Source organism: Giraffa tippelskirchi, chromosome 10 (genome assembly GCF_054371585.1).
Source record: "Giraffa tippelskirchi isolate mGirTip1 chromosome 10, T2T-mGirTip1v1.2.pri, whole genome shotgun sequence".
NCBI classification, from domain to species: Eukaryota; Metazoa; Chordata; class Mammalia; order Artiodactyla; family Giraffidae; genus Giraffa; species Giraffa tippelskirchi.
In genome coordinates this window covers 42,299,984-42,325,835 of record NC_137284.1, presented here as the reverse complement: position 1 = coordinate 42,325,835, position 25,852 = coordinate 42,299,984, and the positions used below count along the sequence as shown (strand labels likewise).

Here is a 25,852-nt window from a genome sequence, read left to right as displayed (position 1 = left end):
AGGAAATGCAACCCACTCCAGTATTCCTGCCTGGGGAATCCATGGACAGAAGAGCCTGGCAGGTTACGGTCCTTGGGGTCGCAAAAAGAGTCTGACATAGCTTAGCAACTAAACAACAATCTCGAGCAGCAATGACCATTTCAGGGCTGTCCCTGAACATTTTTCTTCGATATTCTGATTTTCAAGTGATTTGTATTTTCCGTGTGATTTGCCCTCAACTACTCCGTTATTGAAACCGCTCCCGATGCCTACACCTTCTCCACGCTTCCGAGATCGGAACAGTAGAGACGGAGGGGGACTCGTCCACCATCCCGCTCAGTTATTAATCAACCGCGTTCCAGGAAGAGGAGTCAGAAAGGCTGCACAACCCTTCGCTCGTTCTCAGACCGTTCGGGAGCGAACGTCCCGACCGCCCGTAGACGCGTCACCCAGGTCCAAGGAGGAAGGAGGTTGCTGGGCGGCGGCGGGGAGCGGGGCGGTCCCCATGCTGCGCGGAGGACGCGCGGCCCGCAGCGGCGAGGGAGGCGGGGCACGCCCAGAGACCCAGCTTCCGGCCTGCGAGGCCTGTCCCGCGCTTCCCCTCGCCGCGCCAGCAGCCCCACTTGCTGGGCCCCCGCCCGCTTCCCCCGCCGCTTCCCGTCGCGTTTGCAGCCCCGTCGCGCCGCGGAGCCCCACCTGCGGGGCCCCCGCCTCTTCCTCCGCTGCTTCCCGTCGCCGCTGCGCCTGCGCGGCCGGAACCTTCGCGAAGGTTCCCGAGGCGGAGCTGGCTGTTCCCGGAAGCCAGCAGCCTGTGCGCCCGCAGGCCGGAGTCGCGCGGCGGGGGTTGCTAGAGGCAGCGAGTGGCGGTTCCGGCGTCCAGGAAGGAGAATGTCCCTGCTGTGCTACAACCGGGGCTGCGGCCAGCGCTTCGACCCCGAGACCAACTCCGACGGTGAGAGAGGCTCCGCCGCCTCCTCCCCTCCCTCCATCCCCTCCCGGGGACGCCCAGGGCCTCGCAGGCTGACCCCGCCGGGCCGTCCCATCCCCTCCCGGCGACGCCCGAGGCCTCGCAGGCTGACCCCGCCGGGCCGCCCTATCCCCTCCCGGGGATGCCCGGGCCTCGCAGGCTGACCCCGCCGGGCCGCGTCCCGGGTGCGGGGCCGCTCTGCGGGACCCAGCAACGGCGTCCAAAGCCGGCGCCCGGTCTCCGCCCCCGGCGCCCGGCGCACTTGCTCCCTGGCCGTCCGCTTTCCCTCTGGGCCGGGTTGAGAGCGTCGTTGTCCCCGCCCGCGCCTTTCGGAGCAGTGAGAAGTTAGCCAGGTGCCCTGGGCTTGCCGTGCGGTGGATGCGCGCGCGCGTGTGTGTGTATCTGTGTGTGTCAGAGACAGACATGGACCAAAGGGTTGGGCAGCGGGCGGATTATCCTAGCATTCACTTGACTCACTGTTTTAACCATACTTAAAAAAAAAAAAAAAACTGTTCTTGGTTCAGATTCTTTTGAATGGTTACGCTGTTAGGTTTTGATACGTCTTTTCCAGTGGGAGATAACATTCGTCATCCGTTACTTTGTAGCCGTCCGTGTTCCTTGGGTATTTTTGCATGGCCTTCCCGTCTTAGTACTGGGCGGTCTGCAGGATACTGTGCTTGAATGTCCTCTGTAGCAGAGGTCCCCGACCTCCAGGACCTAATAATGACTGATGATCTGAGGCAGAGCTGATGTAGTCATCGTAGAAATAAAGTGCCTAATAAATGTAACGCTTAAATCATCCTGAAACCATCCCCTACTCCACCTCACTCCACCCCGACCGCCAGCGGGTGGAAAAATTGTCTCCCGGGCCCAGGTGCCTTAAAGGTTGAGACCCGCAGCTCTCCAGCACCCACGTGTAGAATTAAGGCTGTAAACTTGAGAGTTAATGACTAGCTGAATGATACAAACTGACCGGTGGATTTGAATTTTGGTAGGTGAATGGAGTAAAGGACTGACTTGATTCCTTGAAAACTGTGAGCAGTTACAACACTTTCTCAAATTCCACCAGCATTTAGTGTATGTTTTCTGTATGCCAGACATTGGTCTGTCACTTAATATATATTACGTTATCTCATTTAATCTTTACCACAACCCTGTGAAGTGTTTATTATACCCAGTTAATAAGAGAAGTACAGCAACAAGTTAGCAGCAAGGTTTCTCATTGTGTAGGAAATTAAAATCAATACTTTAAAAACTCTTTTTCACCTCTGAGATACCTAAATGGTTATCTTGCTGCACAGGTTAATTGGTGACATAATTTAAAATGGTAAGCTCTTTGGTAGGCTTCTGAGGAAGGTCTAAGTTTAATCATTTTTACAGTATTAATGTGAAGTTTTTCAGGGAGAAAATTATGAGTCTTCAGTGGATGAAAAAATCAAGAAATAGGGGTTTCAAAGCCCTTTGCTGTTGGTAGCCTATGTAAAAAGTAAATTGCTTTAGTGGCTATACCTATTCTACTTTAATATTAAAGAGGAAAGTCTTATGCTTTGTTGAATGGGATAATATATTTATTTATAGGGTGTTATGTATCAGCCTAATTTTAAGAGGAGATACAACCAATTTTTTGGAACTCAACTCTGTGTGTGTGTGTGAAATGGTACAGTGCCTAGGAAAGAGAGAGGGGAGGGAAGCCAGGAGAGCCAGCGGTGTAGACAGTCTCAAGGATTGAGCATCCGCAGCACTGAATTAAGTAGGGAACGCCTTTAAGGTTGCTGAAAGTTTGTTAGCTTTAACAAAATTAATTGTTCAGTCGTATCTGACTCTTTGCAACCCTGTGGACTATAGCCCGCCAGGCTTCTCTGTCCACGGAATTCTCCAGGTAAGAATACTAGAGTGGGTTGCCATTCCCTTCTCCAGGGGATCTTTCTGACCCAGGATTTTCAACCCAGGTCTCCTGAATTGCAGGTGGATTCTTTACTGTCTGACCCACCAGGGAAGCCTGAGGTTATTGTAGGTACTTAAAATACTACGGGTAGGTTGGTTGATGGAAAATGGAGATACAGAAGCTAAAGGAGTGTTTTCGTGTGGTGATTTGCTTATGTTAAAACAGCTTCTCTAGAAGAAGCATTTCTTCACTAACAGTATTTTATTCAGTTCACACGTTTGAGGGAGGAAACGGCTACCAAGCAGCAGAGCCAAAATTTGAGCCAGGGTCAGACTCAATGTTAAAAGCCCTGGTTTTGTCTTGTAGCTTCTTACCCATAAAATATTACCTTCAGCGAAAGTGTCAAACTTGATTTTTTTTTTTTTAAAAGGACTAGAGAGAAAGATGTCCATCTGCATGTTATTTAGCAATGATTTCAAATACTGTTTATACTAGTTGTATGGTTAAGACCTGACTCACTCTTGCTGCTCTTCTGCCAGAATGTCCATTATTTATATATGCCTGTGTCAGACATTATGTGCTGTATGCCTCTGACTGTATGTAAATTTGATATGAAATACACTCTCTGTTCTCTACTTTGATTCTCCTCTCAAATTCCTATTCCTCTGCATATTCATTTCTACTTTGAATCTCGTTTTATGGCCCTCAATTCCACTACTCCCCTTCATTAATAGATCTTCTGAATCTGGGCTTAGGTACTGTACCATGAACACTTTCTCGCTTTATCAGCTAGTCTCTATGTAGTACCTGGTTACTAACTAAAGAAACCATACTGACTTAATACAGGGATAGGGAGATTTTTCTCTAAGTACCAGAAATTAATCATTTTAAGGTGATTCCAGAAATCAGAGGTTGTAGCCAATTGAGTACTAAACAGACATGAAAGTTTGAGCAAAGTATCCTTGTAAGAAAATTGCACAAGTGTGGAGCTGACCTTTTTCTGAGCTCATGGTTCTAACTAGGGAATAAGTGTGTCCATTATCATTTTTTTTAAACGTAATGCTCCATTATTGCAGACCATAAGAAGTCTATTTTCATAAGAGAGTTAAGTAAAAATTGATGGTGTAATGGAGAGGTAGGGAATAATAGACTAACAATCAGTGACAAATCTGAAAACATTGTAGAATTTAAGCCTCTTTTTAATGAGCTTTATATCTAGGAATTGACACCTACTTAGGAAAATTAAATTAGCAATTAGATATTACTCATATATCAGTTTTTAAAAAATGAACCTATTCTTCAAAAATGTCTTTTTAGAGCATCTCTTGCGCAACTTTTATGGATCAATACACATAACATTTAAATTTGATAGTATTTTTGTAAAAACAAAATTGAAATAGAATACTAAAGTTGGGTACTAATTAGATTTTACTGTAAAGATTAGAAGAATACAAAATATAATTGGTTATACTTGAACTATGTGTATTTTTATTTATAGCTGTCATACTCAAATTAGAATTTTAACCTTTACTATTTTAATGCAGTGTTATATTAAGCATTGTGTGTCATGCATCAAACTGGAGCATTAGTGAAGTATTATTACCTGCATATGGGAAAAGGATTATATGTTAACACTGAAGGAAAATGGGTTTTCTTCATTGTAAAATGTTTTCCTTTTTCTTTGCTTTTGACTAGATGCTTGTACATACCACCCAGGCGTTCCAGTCTTTCATGATGCATTAAAGGTAGGAGCTTGATATATTTCTGTCTTAACATTTATATAGTAAATTCAGAGGTATAATACTAGACCTTTTTTTCTTTTTCCCCCTCAGCTTATGCTTTCTTACTGACTATTTTGGAGTGCTTTAAACAAGTGTTCCACGAGAGTCAAAGAAGACAGTAGATGGCAATCTTAAGAGTTTTTCCAGTTACAAAATTATTATTTTTATCCCAACTCTCATTTTCTATGTCCCACATTTTTCTTCACCTAACTTTGAGGGGAAATGAAAGCAATTGTACTGGTTCTTAGTTTTTAAACATATCGGGCAGCTATTGGCTCATAAGAGTAGCTCTGAATTTTAGGAAAGATTGTTATAAACACTTAACAGTGCCACTCAGGACAGACATCTAAGTTGAGAGTAATACAGTACAGAAAAGAGATGCCACCAGTTTTCCTTGATGTTCTGAAGAATTAGAGACATAACAGAATATTGTTTGATGAGGATTTTTGTGTTGGGTTTATTGGTCTTTTAAAATTTATGATAATTTGGTACATTTTCCATTGTGTATCTCAAAATAAAATGTTGCAACATGGCTACTCTGGTTTTAGGTTTTCTTAGGAACATAAGCAGTCCTTCCTGTTTATATTTATCAATGTCCTTTGAATTTCTAATTTTACCTTTCAGGGAGTAATTATACTCTCTTGGTGTTTAGCTGTTAGCCAAGTGTAAACAGTGATATATGAGCAAATAACAAGCCTATATTAATCTGGTTACTTCTAAGTGAGAAAAACAGAACAAACGTTCGATACCACAAATTGTGACCTGACTCCTTACATCTTTTTGTTTTCCGATGATGTTTTTTCGCATATCTTCTAACCACGGGCGTACTTCACTTCTCAGTTTGGCTTCCTTTTTTTTCTCTTGTTCACTTCTCAGTTTGGCTTCCTTTTTTTTCTCTTGTTCGGTTTATTTTGTCCTTACTTCACTTCTATAATGTACTTTCATTTATGTGTGTCATTGGCAACTACAGATGAGTTCTGAAGTGACCCCTTATTCCAAAAATAGCCTGCCTTTGCTGCTGCTAGTAGTGATAGCACTAACTTTCTAGTCATTTAGTCCATTGCTCCTTTTTATATCCAACTGTTAATTATTCTGATTGAACTTAATGATTTTACTTGGAAGTATTTTTCTTTCTCTTTTCTAATTTTGTTCTGTTTATTATTGTTTTTATAACATTTCTTGAAGACCTAGACTTCCCAGTACTATTGAATTTCACAGCCCAGTAGATTTTAAGCAAAATATATAAATCAGTAGATTGTGTACTGTTGTCAGTTTTCTGTTTAGCCAAGTAAAAAATTAAACATTGCATGAGCATTAAACATTGCAATTAAACATTGCATTTTACTATTCAAATTGTGCATGCATGCTCAGTCATGTCCAACTCTTTGCAACCCCATGGACTGAAGCCCACCAGGCCCCTCTGGCCATGGAATTTTCCAAGCAAGAATACTGGAGCGGGTTGCCATTTCCTTCTCCAAACTATTCATACTAGAAGAGGCACATTGAGGGAAAAGAACAATTCTCAAGAAAAGACAGTTGCAACCCTATACTCGCAAACTTAAATTTTAATTTCCTTTTCACATTTTACTGAGGACAACCATACCATCTCAGGTGGGCATTGGGAACAACTAGTCTGTGTCATGTATGTGTCCCAGTATTCCCTGAATACTTAATTCTTCATATAGAATTAAGATAATAAAACTTTTTTTCATACAGAATAGCTTTACTGGTGACAATATTATCTGTACTAATTAAACCTTTAATTTTGTAGTGGTTAGTTATTTTTCATCTATATCTCGAGTAAAAGAAAATGAAATTTCAGAACAAAAGAAAATATGAATTGTAGAATATTTGACATTTCTTTTTTTAAAACTTTTGAGTGCATATTGTGAAAAAAACACTACCAAATTGTTCATGCATATATTGAGAGAAACAGTGAGGCCCAGATGGGTATGTGCAAAGCTGGCCCTTAGTCTGAATTTGAGACATCCCAAGCTTTGGGAGTACTGCATTTTTATTTTCTTTTTCTTTGTACTACATTGGAATTATAGGTGACAACTTAAAGCTATGTTTTTAGTTAGCTACTTGATACTTTGTTTAGCAATCTCATACTACTTTATAGTTTCTATATTTGTATGCTTCTAACTGAAAAGCTCATGTAACCTTGAAAGATCAAACAGTGCTTAAGCTGCTACATTAATTGTTTTTCTGAAAATAGAATGCTTATTGTTGAGAAACAACTATGCTGAGTTTGTTTAGAAACTGAATTATTATAGTTATTATCTCTAACTTACTGGATTTTAATCTAACTTAGTTTTTAAAGTAAAGCACTTCACTTGCACCCTAGATCCCTTAAAATACCTAATTTTATAAATTATAAAATGTTTTTGTTCTAAAACTCAAGTACTATTCTAAAACAGAAGCAATTTCTGTTTCCATATTTTAAGGTGCTTCTTCTTTTTTTTTTTTTTTATAAATTTATTTATTTTAGTTGGGGGCTAATTACTTTACAATATTGTAATAGTTTTTGCCATACATTGACATGAATCAGCCATGGGTTTACATGTGTTCCCCTTCCTGGACCCCCCACCCACATCCCTCCCCATCCCTAAGGTGCTTCTTTTTATGATGGATCACAACAACATTGGTTAATTCTTTTTTTTTTTAGTCAAAGACTAAGCATTTCACTTCATTAGATTAATTATCTACAACATTTTAATACTATAAAATTATATATATACAGGTCACTTTGCAACTCAAGGAAGTAAATACAAGTGGTATTTTAGTGAGTTGTGGTTCTTATACAAACAGAGTTTTCACTTTTGGCTCTTATGTTTCCTAGGGTTGGTCTTGCTGTAAGAGAAGAACAACTGACTTTTCTGATTTTTTAAGTATTGTAGTAAGTATTAATTTTTTTTTCCTAGATAATGGGAAGCTCCAAATTTGAGGAGTTTGATTTTGAACAGCTATTGCCTAGTCCTTGTTAACTTACAGATGATCCCTTTCTTTTAAAATGGAGGTCACCTCCCTTCTATGGCACTTAAAGTAGGGAATTTATCTGTTTTAGAGATTAAAGTTTCAAGGTGTTAATTAACTACTTGTCAATTTATGTTTGTTTTTGATGTTAATCTTTTTTTCTTCATTTCTAGTGTACTTATATACATCACAATTACACTCTAGAATTTTTTCCTACAGCTGATTTTTTCTTTAGTTTTTTATTTATTTTTTAATTGAAGTATAGCTGATTTACAGTGTTCTATTAGTTTCACATATACAGCGTAGGGATTCACTTATACATATGTATCTCTTCTTATTCAGATTCTTCGCCATTGCAGGTTATTACAAGATATTAAATATAATTCCCTGTGCTATACAGTAATTCCTTGTTATTTGATGTTAGTAGTCTTAACTCCATGAAGAGGCAATGATTTAAATCATATTCAGTTAGGAACAATAAATTATCGTATCTAAGATACCATCAAGTTGCACTATTATTTTGTGTACCCTTAAGAAAGAAAACTAAAGTTGCTAATTAAATGACATACCTTTGACCTTATGATTTCAGTGACGTTAAAATGTATGTCAATGTTATATAGAAAAGGTAGCTAGCGTTTATTGAATGTTTACCACCTGCCAGATATGGGAAGTATTGTATTTTTTTTGTTTAATCCTCTCAAAAATTGCCTCAATTTTACTGATGAGGAAACAAGTTTAAAAAGATTAACTTGTTCAATATCATATAGCTAGGAACAGAACTGAGACTGAGATTGAGGCCCTTTTGTATAAATAATTTGTAGAATTCTCTGTGAGATTGCCAGAATTTGTTTCCTGTAAACAAGTTTATGCTGTACCTTTAATAGAATAGTTAAAGTAGATATTTATTAGGTGTAATTTAGAGGCCTCTTTTTAATGCATTATTCACGTGTAAGAACTCATTTGCAAATATATTAAGTTTTGAGTTCTCTTTGTAGTTTCTTAAAATACGTCGGTGTATTAAAAGTGGAGAAAACATGGACTTGAATTTATGAATTAAGAATTGAAAATTAGTATGTGTCACAGCATGTGAAATAGATAGTAGGATAATTCTCAGTGAATGAATACCTTTCACCAACAGGGCTGTACGAAAGGAAGGCATAACAGTGAGAAGCCCCCTGAGCCAGTCAAACCTGAAGTCAAGACTACTGAGAAGAAAGAACTATCTGAATTGAAACCCAAATTTCAGGAGCACATCATTCAGGCCCCTAAACCAGTAGAAGCAATAAAAAGGCCAAGGTACACTTTATATAGCTATATACTGGTGTTACACTTAATAATAGCATTTGTTCCTGGTATTTCCTCTTACAGTTTTGCATCATATAATTTGTAGCCATTGTGTAGTTCACCAACTTTTGAACCATTTGGTTTTCTCTTCAGTTCAGTCACTCAATTCAGTTCAGTCGCTCAGTCGTGTCTGACTCTTTGAGACCCCATGAACCGCAGCACTCCAGGCCTCCCTGTCCATCACCAACTCCCGGAGTTTACCCAAACCCATTTCTGTTGAGTTGGTGATACCATCCAAGCATCTCATCCTCTTTCGTCCCCTTCTCCTCCCGCCTTCAATCTTGCCCAGCATCAAGGTCTTTTCAAATGAGTCAGCTCTTCGCATCAGGTGGCCAAAGTATTGGAGCTTCGGCATCAGTCCTTCCAATGAACACCCAGGACTGATCTCCTTTAGGATGGACTGGTTGGATCTCTTTGCAGTCCAAGGGACTCTCAAGAGTCTTCTCCAACACCACAGTTCAAAAGTATCAATTCTTTGGCACTCAGCTTTTTTTATAGTCCAACTGTCACATCCATACATGACTACTGGAGAAACCATAGCTTTGACTGGAAGTAATGTCTGTATTTCTTAATATGCTGTCTAGGTTGGTCATAGCTCTTCTCCCAAGGAGCAAATGTCTTTTAATTTCATGGCTGCAGTTACCATCTGCAGTGATTTTGGAGCCCAAGAAAATAAAGTCTGTCACTGTTTCCATTGTTTCCCCATCTGCTTGCTATGAAGTGATGGGACCAGATGCCATGATCTTAGTTTTTTGGATGTTGAGCTTTAAGCTAACTTTTTCACTCTCCTCTTTGACATTCATCAAGAGGCTCTTTAGTTCTTCTTCACTTGCTGCCATAAGGGTGGTGTCATCTGCATATCTGAGGTTATTGATATTTCTCCCAGCAATCTTGATTCCAGTTTGTGCTTCATCCAGTCTGGCATTTCTCATGATGTACTCTGCATATAAGTTAAATAAGTTTTCTCTTAGATAATACCTTTTCACTTCTATTCCCTTGGGGGCATGCACACAGTAAAACTCCAGGGCAGGTCTGTTCACCCATGTGCAGTTATGCTCAGGTGAAGGAGCCACACGTCTTTCCTGTGCCTTGGCATGCATGGTTTCAGTGTGGCACAGGGGAATTCTCTAAGGGAATCGTCCTTGTCAGGGAGTCAGTTTGAGTTGAAAAAGAACTTGGAGGCTTTCTATTCTACCACGGTTTGTTGAATATTTTTTAAGACATTCTTCATAGAAAAACATTTCATTTCCTTTCAAAAATTCTAATGAAGAATTTTATTTTAAAAGGCAGCTCGTTTTATCATTGCTAATTGAATATATAATTTTTCCTTGCATTGGGTCAAATTCTATTTATTTGTCCATATTTTGCCACTTATAATAAGCCTAGTCATTCATCTTTTACCCCCAGTTGTCTGAAAACTGTTAGTCTCATTACTGATCAATTTTTAATGTATTTGATTTACATGGCATATCTATTAAAGTACTTTTAAAATACATTTTGCTCATTTTGCAGTAGAATTACACAGATTCTTCATACTCACTTTCTGACCCACTATAAAAATGGCACATATGCTGGGATTATTGTTGGATATCACTGTTATACCAGGTCTTCTTCACATAGCACTTGAGTACTTAATTATTTCAGCATCAAAATACAGGACTTAAAAAAAAACAGATGGCTTTTGGCCTCAAACATGACCTTTGTTGATATTCATACTATGGATTCATGATTTCCCCAATTTTTTCTTTATTGATCCTAAATAAATAAGTTTGTAGCATCTTGACAAATATCCAACAAAGAAAAAACCCTCGGACGTTTTGATGTTTATTTTGTTTATTTAACCAAACTACTTAGGGTGATTTTTTCTATAGCCACCTTATTCATAATCATGTGAAATTTTATCAGATGTCTTACTGATTTGCCAGTTGTTGGGGGAAAGTCATAAAAAGACAAGAATTTTGACATGGATCATTATTAAATATTATAGTTGAGTCTACTGTAATTGACAGTATGAGGTAATATTTTTTAAAATAATGGACTACTAATAACTTCACTTAAGAGAAATTTATCTTAAATTCATTGGATGGTATTATAGAGATTATGAGGATACAAGTTTTTATGTACTTTGTTAATGCCTCCTATGCAGTAGGTTTTTCATTAAGGATGTAGAATGAATAACCTAGGATTTTTTGTTTTATTGCTGCATTAATTAGTATTCTTAATACTTATTGAATGCCTTAAATTGTACATACAGCACTTTACAAAATGTTAGGGGACTTTGTTGTTACTGTTTTTTTAACCCTACTACAGCTGCCTTGTGATATAACTGTCTGAATTAATAGGTGCATGTACTAGTGTCCACGTGAAGTGAACTGTCTCCACCGGTAGGGACGTGGATTCACCTCTTTGTACATAATTATTGCCTTAGTACATAATTATTTAGTTATGTACTGATGTAATGATAAAAAGCTGCTTTAAAATAAAATTCTCCTTCATTAGAATTTTTGAAAGGAAATGAAATGTTTTTCTATGAAGAATGTCTTAAAAAATATTCAGCAAATTGTGGTAGAATGGAAAGGAAAGCCTCCAAGTTCTTTTTCAACTCAAACTTGACTCCCTGACAAGGATGATTCTCTTAGAGAATTCCCCTGTGCCACAGTGAAACCATACATGCCAAGGCATAGGAAAGATGTGTGGCTCCCTCACCCTGAGCGTAACTGCACACAGATGAACAGACCTGCCCTGGAGTTTTCCTGTGTGCGTGCCCCACTGAGTAAATCACTTAGTGCATAATTGTTCACTTAGTCCGTACTTACATGCTCCCGTGTTTTCCTTAGGCGTGGAATGTAAAGGTACTTCACAGCCCCTTCCTTGGAGTTGCTCATCCTGGCAAATTTGGATTCTTAGTCTTTGCTTCCTTCCCGTTAGTCCTACTGATTCATAATTTGTGTTGAAAGTAGCATGATTATTTGATATTTAGTATCAACATTTTTCTGTTAAAACTTAGAAATGTAGCTGTGTTATAGCAGTTATTGTAAAATACTTTTTTAATTAGAGAAACTTGATTCACAAAGCTTTTGGCTTATCATAAGTAGGCTCAAGCATATTTATTTTTAGTACAAAGAAATATTTTTGTACCTCAATAATGGTGATAAAGTTTCCAAAATCTCTAGCCCAGATGAACCAATGACAAATTTGGAATTAAAGATATCTGCCTCCCTAAAACAAGCACTTGATAAACTTAAACTGTCATCGGGGAATGAAGAGAATAAGAAAGGTAAGATTTTGCTTTTTATATTTTTCTTTTCAGTTAGCCAGTTATCTAAAAGAAGCAGGAGCAGTATATTTTACGGTGTATAAATATAAAAAAGTGGTACTTTGTAATAAAGAACTTCTTTGTTTACTGAATGCCTGTTAAACCATAGAATGAATATGTGATTCATTTGGTCTTTATTAAAAAAGAGAACCTGTTAATTACTTTTTTTTTTCTTCTGTTACTCATTACTTTTTAACAGTGAGTTAAACTTTTTTGTAAATGTTTCATTGTGCAAGATATAAAATATTCAGCATTCTCTGACACATACCTGTTACCTGGGGGAAAAGAATCATTTCATGATTTCTCTTTTACATAAGGTAAATTTACTGGATATAGGGTGCATTGTAGAATAGAATTGTGTCATGTATCATTTTGGGAATATAGGCAAGACTTAATCACAGTAGTTGGCTTCTGATTCACTTTTACGTGTATTACATGAAAAGTCACAGAAAAACTATTACCTAAAATCATTGTAAAATACCAGTTTTTTGTATTTAGATTATTTTTTTAAATACTCCTTTTAAGAAAAGGTTACTTTTTAAGAATAGCACTGTAGTAAAAGTGTTCTATTTTAATGTTTCTGTTTTGTTTTTCTTTCTTTTAGAAGAAGACAGTGATGAAATTAAGATTGGAACCTCATGTAAAAATGGAGGGTGTTCAAAGGTATATATTATAAAATTTGTGTCACGTTTGGAAGTAAAATTTTAATTTTGAGAAAAGAGTAATTTACTGACTCAATTAGATACAAACATTTAACGTGCCTGTTATGTGTTGGGCACTATTCCATGGAGCAGGATTATGAGCATGGATAAGCGCCTGTCCCTGAGGAGCACGTCTGATAGATCACAGGAATAAACAGGTCTAGTTCTGTCAGCATTTACTGAGCACTTCCTGTGTGCCAGAAATGGTTTTAGGGGCTGGGAAAATGGTATTAAATAAAGCAAAAATCCCTGTTCTTGTGGAGCTGATATTCTGATTTGGGGGGAGGGCAACAAATAAGTTATTAAGTGCTGTTAATTTAGGTAGACTTGAAAAGAATAAAGCTGACAAGGAGATACAGAGTAAAGCTATTTAAGTGCACTTGTCAAGGAAGTCCTTTTTGATACGGTGACACTAAGTCAGAAATCTGAATGATGGAGCAGATGAGTTGTGTAAACCTTGGAGTGGATGTGGGAGTAGTATATGTAGAGTCTTTAGAGCTTGGCTACTCAAGAAGTTATACGAAAGGTCAGTGGAGGATTGATCAAGGGTGTGAAACAGGGTATGAAAGGCAGGCAAGATTATAGAGGTCCTTACATGTCACAATGAGGAGTTCAGGCTTTAGTCTAAGTATAATACAAAGCTGTTGTCTGTTTAAGGAGGGACTTTAAAAGGATATCTTTGGCTGATAAGTGGTAAGTTGAATGGCACAGGAGTGGAGTCAAGGGAAGGAAAACCAGCTAGGGTGCTATTTTGAAAGACCAGGCATTGGCATATGTTTTAGAGAAGCAGTTAAATGTAGGATGTCATCAGACATCTCATTGAGGCTTCTTTCTGCCTACTCTATGTAATATTACACCCTCTCCGCCATTTCCATACTCGCCTTATTTCCTCACAGCACTTGCCACCTTATTCCATACTACTTATTTTACAGATTTTGCTTCCCTTCTTCACTCATGTAAGATTTAAAAGGAAAACATTTTGTTTTCTCTTCGCTGTGTCTTGAGTGCTTAGAACAGTGCCCAGCACATGGTAGGCACATTAGAATGAGTGATACCTGGAAGTATTAGCAGGACTTGCTAATAAACTAAAAGTGAAACATCTCAGTGCTCCATTAACTGAGAAGGAGAAATTGGAGTTAGGGTTGGGAGCAGGTTTGCAGTCTTCTTTCATGCTGAGTTTGGGATCACCTGGTTCATTTAGAGATGGAAATACAAATGCATTCCCGTATATTTAAGGTAGACGTAGCAGATAAAAAGAGAACGATTAATTCTTTGAGTGCAGGAGGTACAGTGCAGGTGGTAGGGCATGTAGGGATATCAGAGCAGAGGTATCCCAGATGAATTTTGAGAAATGAATGACAGTTGTATAAATGGACAAAATGGGAAAGGATATTCCAAGCAGAGATAGCTGCTGCTGCTGCTAAGTCGCTTCAGTTGTGTCCGACTCTGTGCGACCCCATAGACGGCAGCCCATCAGGCTCCGCCGTCCCTGGGATTCTCCAGGCAAGAATACTGGAGTGGATTGCCATTTCCTTCTCCAGTGCATGAAAGGGAAAAGTGAAAGTGAAGTCGCTCAGTCGTGTCCGACTCTTAGCGACCCCATGGACTGTAGCCTACCAGGCTCCTCCATCCATGGGATTTTCTAGGCAAGAGTACTGGAGTGGGGTGCCATTGCCTTCTCCGGCAGAGATAGCAATAATGTACAAATATCAAAAATAGTCAATGATAATGGTACAGAATTTGCTGATGTAAAGTTGAAGTTAAAAGTCAGGCTAGATCCTGAAAGGCTTGCTGCTCACAGCTTAGGTCTCCCTTTAGGTCACGGTAGCCACTGAAGACATTTTTTTAAAGTTTTTTCATTGAAATACAGCATTGAATATATATAAATATAAGCTTATTAAGCAGAATGCACATGCTTCCTCTCATTCATTATTTCCTCTCCCAAAGGTAACTACTTTTTTCTCTCAACATAGATTAGTTTTGCCTACTCCTGAACTTACTGTAAATAGAATCATAGAACAGGTACTTAAATCTGTCTTCTTTGCTTAATTGTTTTTTGGTTATCTTGGTTTCATGTAGCTGTAATTTGTTCATTTTCATTGCTTTAAAGCATAGCATTGTTTGTGCCAATCAGTTTATCCTTTCTACTGTCCTGTGAAGTTTTTTGATTCATGTTACTATGGACATATTTGTGCATGACTTCTGGGATACATTTACACATTTCTTTTAGGTAGATGACTAGAAATAGTGTTGCTTCTTCAGTGTGTGTGTGTGTCTGTGCAGTTTCAGCAGGTACTCCCACCTAATTTTACAAAGTGGTTGTGTTCATACTCTTACCAGCAATATATGAGGCTGGATCCATTTGTTCCACACCTTGGTAACACTTTTGTAATATCAGTCTTTTTATATTTAGCCACTCTGGTGAATGTGGAATGTTCCCATTGTGATTTTAATTTGCACTTTCCTGGTGATGTTGTTGACTGCGTTTTTGTATGCCTGTTGGCCATTTGGATGTCCTCCTTTGTGACACTGTCCAAAATCTGTATCTGTTTTTCTATTAAGTTGACTTTTTCTAAATGATTTAGAGATTCTTCATATGTTTTAGCTGCAAGTCCTTTGTCAGAGAGACTATACTTTTTCACTGTCTTAATAATGGCTTCTTATAAACAGTCTCTTTAATTTTAATGAAATTCAGTTTGTTCATCTTTTCCTTCATGACAGGGGTGTTCTCTGTCCTCTTTAAGAAATCTGTTTCTTTTAGGGCTTAGAGGCACATTTAAATAATGCAAACCACTTGGAACTGATTATTGTATATGGTTTGAGGTAGAGGTAATTAAAGGACTTCAAACAAGAGAGTGATGCATGTTTAAGTAGATAGTGGAGTCCAGAAATTGAAGGCAGAGAAATTCATCAGAATCTTTTAGCATAGTTTCATTGCCTAGAATCTGCTAGTGATCTTGAGGAAGTTTAGCAGATTAAACTGGTAAGATTTTTTTTTAATTCAGGTTGACAGGATTTTGTGATAGACCACATGAGGGTAGAAGGGAAAGAGAAACTGAAGAGGACTTGCAGAATTTTTACTTTGAGAGACTCAGTGGATATGGTGCCATCAGATAAGATTGGGAAGAAGAGTAGGAGGTCTGGGGAACAATAGTGATAGAAGTTCAGAATCTTAACGTGCTGAGTTTTGTGTGCCCATGGAATATCTTCAGGAGATATACACACCCCGTAATCTGAATTTACAAAAAGTAAATGTACAGAATTTTATTTTCTGTAACTGTAGGATGGTTGCTGTAAATACCAAGTAGACAGAAAATATACTACTGGCTGCATCTATGTTTTATTAACATAACTTTTTGTGAATTCATCTGTAGAGCCTTCATCTACAGCAGCAATGGGGCCCGGATCTTCCAGACAAACCCTGGATATATATATAGGTCTGCAGCTCATTTTACCCTTTGTAGGGATAAGAAGTCAGCACTCTGGACTTCCAGAATTGCTTATTAGATTTTCCATATTAATTCATAATGCTCACAGAGTTTACTGTGCAGATAAGTCATGCTATAACTATATTTCTGATGAGAATACTAATCTCTTGGTTTCAGTGTTGTCCTGTGAATTTGTAGAACATACCTGAATATGTTTGGAATATGTTGGGATGTGTCCTCATACCCAAAAGTCTAAAAAACATCTGATACATCCTATTGCCTACTTTAATATTTACCTTTTTCACAGGGAACTGAAATTTAAGCATAACCAAACAGGAATCTTTTTTTCATTCCTTATTGGAATGGCCTGAGGTGAATTTATGAATGTTCTAGGTAATTGTTACCTCTTGGGCATTTTCATAGTTCATAGAGGTCACCAGTACTTACAAATACATGTGAAATGTAACATTGAGATATGAAACTAATTTTTTCCCTCTTTTTTTCTCTTGTAGACATACCAGGGTCCACAGAGTCTAGAAGAAGTCTGTGTATATCATTCTGGAGTACCTATTTTCCACGAAGGGTAACTTAAACCAGACTAACTAAAACTTTATGGTCGATGTTAGAAATGTTAATATGCCTTTAAACATTATTTGCCATGCAACAATATTAGGTATTTTACGTACATTGTCATATAAACTTTACAATAACTTAGAAATGTGAGTTTTGTCTTCTTTTTACACTTGGGAAAACTGAAACAAGGTTACAGTTGAAGTGACCATTGTGATTCACCTCATGTTTTTTTATATTCCTTTATATTACAATAGGATACTCTTTTTCTTTAAGCTGAATAGGTGTTTTGTGTTGTTTTGTTGAAGGCCTGTCCTGCCCATTGGTAGGACATTTGGAATTTTGGGCCGTAGGACACTAAGACACCAAAATTGTGGCATCTGAGAAAACCAGTCCTTTTCCACAGCCCTCAGCTGAGAGCCTCTCTCGTTATGTTACACTGTGGTTTATAGAAACACAGTACTGTGTGAGAAGCTTTCACTGTGTTTCTGTATCTTCAGGACTCCAACCCAAAGTTTTACTGTCATTTTTGTCTTCCAGTGTTAGATCTTGCTTAAGTAAATAGTGTTAGATTTTTCTCAGGTTAACTTTTCACTTACTTTGGGATTGACTATCATAGGTTATGTAAACATTAGTTTTTAGTTTGTTTGTGTGTTCTCACTTCGCTGGTTTATTCAAATATGAAGGTTTTCAGTCTTTGATCATACCATTTCATAGTAGCTTCATGAGGAAACTGAAATGCAAACTATCAGTGAAAAGCTAATTTTGGATTTTGTGATGGTTTTAAGCATCTTCACTCAGGAAGCCAGAATTGCTATACTAAATGGCATTCTGGTTATTAGTCTTCTGGTAGTTTTAACTGTTTAGCAACTTGCTGCTGCTGCTGCTAAGTCACTTCAGTCGTGTCCGACTGTGTGTGACCCCATAGACGGCAGCCCACCAGGCTCCGCCGTCCCTGGGATTCTCCAGGCAAGAATACTGGAGTGGGTTGCCATTTCCTTCTCCAGTGCATGAAAGGGAAAAGTGAAAGTGAAGTCACTCAGTCGTGTCCGACTCTTAGCGACCCCATGGACTGCAGCCCACCAGGCTCCTCCGTCCATGGGATTTTCCAGGCAAGAGTACTGGAATGGGGTGCCATTGCCTTCTCCGGTTTAGCAACTTAGACACTTGTAAAATACTAAAGTTACATGCTTACTTTTTAAAGTTACTTATCACTGTAACACTTCCAAATTTAATTGATTGTCAGATTTTATTTCTGAAATTTTTCTATGGTAATTTAAAGGATGAAATACTGGAGCTGTTGTAGAAGAAAAACTTCTGATTTTAATACATTCTTAGCCCAAGAGGGCTGTACAACAGGGAAACACATGTGGACTAAAAAGGATGCTGTAAGTAATGTTTTAAAAATAGCATACTGGAGTGTATTTATCTGAGTCATTTTGAAGACATTTGAGATTACTCTCTTTAGATTTAAAAGGAAAAAAAAAGTGAGGACAGTCAAGTTTGATGAACCTAACTAAAATCTAAAATTAATCTGAGTCCAGCTCTTAAAGCACTGCTCTTTGATCAGAATAACCATTGTGTATGTTGATGCAAATATGTAGATTTTTGTGAAATACTTCAGCTAGTCTAAATTGAAGCATATTTTTCTGTAATTGCCCACTTTGTTTCGACTTTTTCTGTTTAAAATCACTTTTCTGGTCATTTGAATTTTCCGTTTAGACTCTGATTCTCTTCTGTGCACTTACTGTCACTCAACCATTTACACGTTACAGACACTCCATCTAGTGGCCAAAGAGTAGGATTGCAGACTTATTTCTTTGGGTTGTTTTTTTTTTTAATTTATTTATTTAATTGGAGGCTAATTGCTTTACAATATTGTGGTGGTTTTTGCCATACATTGACATGAATCAGCCTCTGCTTGCTACCAGGAAACTTATGAAAAGAAAAGAGAAAGCATCAGTTCCTACTTCCCTAACAGCATTTTAAAAAGACATGTAGCTATGCAAATGATCTCTGAAAATCCCATTAAACTGTAAGAAAGCAAGCAATTCATTGGTAAATACATATCTGTTAGCTATTATTAATGTACCTTGTAGTACATTATATTAGTTTTATGTGCTGTATTGGCACTAAAAACCCCAAGACAATGAATGTTTTCAGTGTGTGTATCTTTATGTTCAGATTACTTTAGGAATTCATTTAGTGTGTATAAGCATATATTATTATGTCTGCTTTTAATAACACATGGGTTAGATACTGTAAATGTATCTGTTAAGTTATAATAATTTATCTATCACAAAACTTCTAGGAGTGTTTTATTAGTAAAAAGTGAAATCTCCCTGTATTTTCTCCAAGGTACAAAAATTTGAAAGTTTTGCTTTGAAAAAATAAAATGTTGTTTTGTGTCCTTAAGTTTTCATAGTATGTATGACCCTTGATGAAAAACACCTTTTTATTATTTTTTACTGCATATAGTTGTCAACTATTGAGTGACTAAGCCAGGTATTTAAGGGCAAAAATATGTAAGTGGTGTAAGTAATTTAAATTCAGTTGGCATAATTATACAAAAATATAAATATTGCTTTTGCACACAATAGTGTCTCAGAGTCTCATGCATTAAATTACCCTCAGTTATAAGACACATCCCACTTCATCTTTCAAGTAGTTATTGTTATAGCAATGTATCATTCATAGGTAATAATTATTTCCATAATAGTAATCAAAAGATTACTTCCACAAATTCTACCTTTTTTCACGTTATTATAAGAGGAAAATATTCAATAAGAACAACAGACAGTTATAACTAGTCAGTTATTTTTTCTCAAATTTCAGTCTGTAGAAAATAAATGGAAAGTTATTATGCATGAGGTTAAGATGTTGTCTGGTTTATATTGTTAAGCAAATACCTCTACTTCAGTCTCAAAAGTATGTTCTCAAGTCATAAACCTAGTATTTTGTTTTATTGGTTAAACTTCTTGATGGGTGCTTTAGAATTTGTTTATGCTTAAAAATATTAAGTCCTCAATTGTACGTGGTGTTTTTCTCAATTTTAATGGGTCAAATTACTCTTTTTAAGAGGCTAATTAAGGCACTTCGTAAATTCATAAAGTTTCTCTTACACTGCAGGGGAAAAAGGTTGTTCCGTGTAGACATGACTGGCATCAGACTGGGGGTGAAGTCACCATTTCAGTATATGCTAAAAATTCACTTCCAGAGCTTAGCCAAGTTGTAGCAAATAGTACATTGGTAAGTACACTAAATATCTCTGGGTTACGCGTTGTTCTGTCATAAGTGTATATATCTTCTTTGTCTGCGTCAGGTCTTGGTTGCAGTGTGCAGGGCCCTCCATGCTGATGTGCAGGTGCTTTGTAGCACGGGTCCTTTCCAGTTGTGTGTCTTAGTTCCCCAGCCAGAGAGCAAACCTGCATCCCTGCATTGGAAGGCAGATTCTTCCAGTGGTGTTCCCTGGAACACCAGGGAAGTCACTATACGTTATTCTTACTGTATTATAAAATGTTGATCTTGCTTGAGCTGTTTTAAGATTGAAAAAGTCTCTCCCATTCAAAAAAATAATTTGAAATTACTTTCATAGAAACTACTTTAAGTGATTGTTCTCAGGGAGTTATTTCTGAAGCATCCTGGAAGTACTGTAGTGGCTTAGAAGATTTATCAGATAATAATGATACTTAGTTCTCAATGTGAAACTCCACATTAATATTTTTTTCACTGTTAATGGTTTTCTCAAATAAAAGTATAATATTGGCACTTCCTTAAAATAACTTAAATGATTTTTATCCGTGTCTTTATTTTTATAATCACTGTTTTAATATCATAAATCTTTATTTTGGTTTTGATCAATTAATCAGCTTTTTTTTTTTTTCAGTTAAATGTACACATTGTATTTGAAGGAGAGAAGGAATTTCATCAAAATGTGAAATTATGGGGTGTAAGTATTATAAATCCAGCAGAATTTTTTCTTAATATGTAAAATGCCATTTTATAACAAAAGACAGTACTTTTGGTAAGCATTGATGCAGAGTAGATATATAACTTACCATTATTTCTTACCCAGGAGTTTACATCTAAGAGATGACCTTAGAAGCTTGGCATTTTGACTGTTAGTTAGCAACAGGCCATAGACATGAAGTCTTGTTTATCATTTAAACATCCTTGCCTCTAAAATTAGTAAAACCATCCAGAATACTGTCATTCTCTTTGATATGTTACAGGTGATTGATGTAAAGCGAAGCTACGTAACTATGACTGCAACAAAGATTGAGATCACCATGAGAAAAGCTGAACCTATGCAGTGGGCAAGCCTTGAACTGCCTGCAGCCAAAACCCAGGAAAAACAAAAAGAAGAGACAACAGAATGAGTTGAGAAGGGAAAAAAATGTTATTGGCTGTTTCAGAATTCTTACTATGTGGTGAAGTGGTGGCTTGCTGCTGTACTCTTGTTTTCTTGTTATTGTTGAATCTGGCATTTCAGGGTCTGCGCTAGGTTCAAGCCAAAGTTGGTTTATCTTTTGTGCCTCCCATATCGCTTTTGAGTTACCTAAATTAATTATTCATTTCTCCTCACTAATAGAACTGTAGTTGTGTCCTATACTTGAAGAAGCTAGAAAATAGCTCATAACAGTTACAATATTTCTTAGCGTAATACTGCGTTAATCAGAGAAATGTAAGAAACATTTGCTTTTACATCTTTTTCTTTTATCCTATAATTAATCACTAAAGCAAGATAGAATGTCAAATTTTTAATTAGCTTGTTCATGAATTTGTGTTCCTATACTTGAAAATCTTTAAGGAAGAGATGAAGCTCTGCATTGCTTTTCCACTCAACAGTTAACATTTTGTAGGGGGATTAACTCAAGGTAGTGTAGTAGCAAGGAAATACAAACACTGATTAACAAATCAGGATTCATTTACAACTAATTGGGTTAAAAATTACATCAGTACCTGTATACTTGCCAAGCAGTATGATATGAGTATATGAAACATCATAAATAATAAAAAGGTATCAATTTGATTAAAATTCACCATTTTATAAGACTAAACAGTAGTGTTAAACATCTCTTTCCTAATAGATCTTTGTATGGTGTCATGACTGAATGGTACCTGATTTATAGTTTGTGCCCTCTTAGAATCTTTTATTAGTTATAAAGATAAATTATATATTATCTGGCCTCCCTGGTGGAAAACTGTCTGTAAAATTGCAGGCTAAAAGACTTTTGGAAATACATTAGGGTATCAGAAAAGTAAATATTTAAACTTTGCTTTATGACAGCTATTACATGTGAAATAAACAAAATAGTTTATTCTTTTGGAGTTTTTTTATGTTTTCACAAACAGCTTGACAATTCTAGGTGATACAGTGTTGATTATATATTGTACTTGATTAAACATAGGTATCACAGAATTAGATAGTTTATGCTACTTGAACCCATTAAAGGATAATTAGTTTTTGAGGCAGTGCAGAGTTCACAAAGGAAACTGAAATTAAGACATGTTATGAAGGCAGAAACTATGGTGAAACAGTACATTTGAGTATGAATTATGTTTATGTAGATTAAAATAATTATTAAGATCCTTGAGTGTTTTTCTTTCTTGGTATTAATGGACTTGAAAAGTTTGCAGAAGTACAGTTTTAGTTAATGGTATTTCTCAAGTCTGTTGTCCTTGAATAAATAACTATTAGATGTAGTTAATGTAATTATTAAATGGTTCAGCTGTGTTAGATATAAAGACAGAAAAATTGGCAGCCAGCTTTTATGACACTTAAAATACCATGGCAAGAAATTTTTGCAGTGGAGATTGGACCCAAACAAAATGTATATTTCTGGTACTTGGGGTTGTATTTAAATTTTATTTAACTTTCATAATTTTGGAACCTGGGTTCGTTTGTAGACATGAAATCTAGTTTATTATTTAGAGGAAGGATTGATAATTGATTTGAGGTAGATTACTAGGCCCTTTACTGATGATTCCTTCTTGAGGTTTTTTCCCCCTAAGCAATACGTAATACGTACCCATGAACTATTATTTAAAGCAAGAGTATTATTCACGTAATAGTTACAAACCACTCAACCTTTATATATAATGTATTATCTATACATTATATACTCACAATTTATGTATTTAGTCTGGTTATACTAGGGACCATTCTATTTCCTTTGTTATTCCTATGAACCTCTGAATTTGTTGCCTAAATAAAAATCTAAATATAAACAATTATCTTAGACTCATACATACAGTTAAAATTAAGTAGAATGAGTTTTAATTATCAATCTGGGTCAAAATGCTTGTTAACTATTCAGTTGTTTCTCTAGAAAAGCTTTATCTATCTTAGTGTATTCATAGTAATTACTATAGCAAACTAATCAAAGCTAGGTTTATTGTACACTTGATAACTAATCTGATGGCTAAATCAACATTATAGGGAAACCTAACATAGCATTTTTCTTGCCTGGTACATTTACTAATATAAAGGAAGAAGAGTACTGAGAATTTGAACTTCTATTTTTTTTAACCTCTTATTTTGGTATTATTTTAGATTTACAGAAGTTGCAAAAAAGTACAGTTTTATGTCCTATATTAATCTTCCCCAACTGCTAAAATCTTACATATCATTAGAACATTTACAAAACTAAGAATTAGCCTTGGTACAATACTGTCAACTAATGTTGAACATTAATTTTGATTATTTGTTTTTAGTGGAACATGATTTTCAGAGTTCTTGAAACCTAGTATTTTGATAGTAATTAAAGCCAGTAATTTAGAGCCATTAAAAATATAAATTGAAATCAACCTATCATAGACAAACATCGTGACCATATACTGGCAAAGTACTGCAGTGATTATTTTATTAAAATTTATATTTTATGCCAGAGATTTTAATTCTTATTAAGTAAAACTTGTTTGGTTTTCTTTAGACAGTTCTTTAGCAATCCAAGGGTGAGCAGAACCTTAAAGCTGCTGCTAAGTCGCTTCAGTTGTGTCCAACTCTGTGTGACCCCATAGACAGCAGCCCACCAGGTTCTGCTGTCCCTGGGATTCTCCAGGCAAGAATACTGGAGTGGGTTGCCATTTCCTTCTCCAATGCATGAAAGGGAAAAAAAGTGAAGTCACTCTGTCGTGTCCGACTCTTAGCGACCCCATGGACTGTAGCCTACTAGGCTCCTCCATCCATGGAATTTTCCAGGCAAGAGTACTGGAGTGGGGTGCCATTGCCTTCTAAAAGAGTTCTTGCCAATATCTTAAGATGACTTTGGGTTATTGCTCTACCACCCCTTGCTTTGGGGAAAAAAAAAATCAGTCATTACTCAGATTTAAAATTATGTTATACATACACCTGTAATAAATTGATGGAAAATCTTAAAAGTGAAAATTCCCTGGTGGTCTAGTGGTTTGGCCTCTGTGCTTCCACTGCAGAGGATAGGTTTGGAGTAAAGAAAAAAAAGGATTAAAAGCTCACTTATGAGGTCTGTAACCTTGCTTTTTCTTTGTAATGGCCAGGTACTTTTTGCTATCAGAAAGTTAAGGGATTTTTCAGTTTGTTTCGTTCAAATTATTTTGACCTGGTATTCATTTTTGATACTTATTTTCATTCTTTTGCCTATGTTATAATTCTTTAGCCTTGGTTCTAGAACGCAAACTAAGTCCTGCTTGTTTCTTAGTTTTGTTAGAAACTTTGTTTCTAACTGAGTTTTTAAGTTTCATTTCTTTTGTTTTTTGGGTAGCTGGGAAGTTGGTGTTTCACCTGATTGCTTCCTTTCTGCCCAAATATTTTACAAGTTAAACTCTGGAGTTGTTGGGTGGCTTGGTTTTTTTTTAAGTACAGATGCGTGGTGCTTTATACTTTATACCTTTGACATTATCTCTAAAATACTGGACTTGCAAAGGTTGCTTTTTTTTTTTTTTTTGCATAGTTTGATTTTACTTTTTTTTTTAAGTTTTTGTATAGCTCTTAGTTGTGAAGAATTCCGTAAAAAACAGTTACTTTTAAAGAGCATGATTTTCTTAAATGCCAGTTAATGCCTTTTCTTATTTTTCCAATTTAGTAGGCCACCTTTAATGTCTACTGAAGTGAAATAAAACTTCAAGCCTTAAACATTTTTATGTTGCTTAAAGATTATGTGGCAAAATAATTTTATTTGCTAATCCTTTTTGACTCAGCAGATAACAGTGTCCAGATGATTGTGTTGTTAAATTATGCTTTTAAGACTGCTAAGAAAGATTAAGCCTGGGAGAGGAAATTATCAATCTGTCAAAATGCTTGTTACTTCCTGAACCTGTAATACTTTCTGTTCCAAAAATGAGACTAGATGAGTGTATTAATGTTTTTAAAAACACTGTCATCCTTCATGTTGCTCATTTTGGTTTAGAGTTCCATATTTATTAATTATTTATTTGTATGATTAATTTGTTAATGTTTGTATTCTCTTATAGACCACATATAACCTTGACTGTGTCTAGGCCAACCATTATATCCCTGTTTTCTAGGATAGTACTTGGCATGTTGGTTGGCTCTTACAAATATCAAGGCATGTAGCACTTGTTATGGGCCAGTCTAAGGACTTTTGTGAAAATAGACTTAATCCTCATGACACCCTGTGAGGTATATTCTCTTGTTACAGGCAAGGAAACTGATTTATGGCACAAGTGAGATAACTTGCCCAGTGGCAAAACTAGCGAGCTGTGGAATAGAGATTTCAGACTCGGGCGCCTGGCTTCGTGTTCCGTGCGCCTGCCTGTTTCACGCTGCTTGTGTCTGTCAGTTGAAATAATGGTTCCATGAAACACTGGCATATACTGCATGGAAAACTAGTACCATTGTGTTTAGTTACCAGGAAAAATCTTACTTTTTCTTATGTTTTGTTAGAAAATAAATTTATAAAATAAA

General features: G+C 36.6%; 1 protein-coding gene across 2 annotated transcripts; it reads left to right on the top strand.

The window, feature by feature from the left end:
* The first annotated feature begins 754 nt into the window (after positions 1–754).
* On the top strand, positions 755–25,852 carry CHORDC1 (cysteine and histidine rich domain containing 1). 2 transcript variants are annotated; one of them, XM_081533383.1, is made up of 11 exons: positions 755–931; positions 4,527–4,576; positions 7,455–7,511; positions 8,727–8,884; positions 12,106–12,209; positions 12,853–12,911; positions 16,890–16,960; positions 18,230–18,335; positions 20,077–20,196; positions 20,834–20,896; positions 21,180–25,852. In XM_081533383.1, exons 1-11 carry the CDS (start codon positions 868–870, stop codon positions 21,324–21,326), a joined length of 999 nt encoding a protein of 332 aa, XP_081389509.1. In that variant the 5' UTR covers positions 755–867; the 3' UTR covers positions 21,327–25,852. The 2 variants fall into 2 exon arrangements, with proteins under 2 accessions (XP_081389509.1, XP_081389510.1); XM_081533384.1 differs by lacking the exon at positions 7,455–7,511.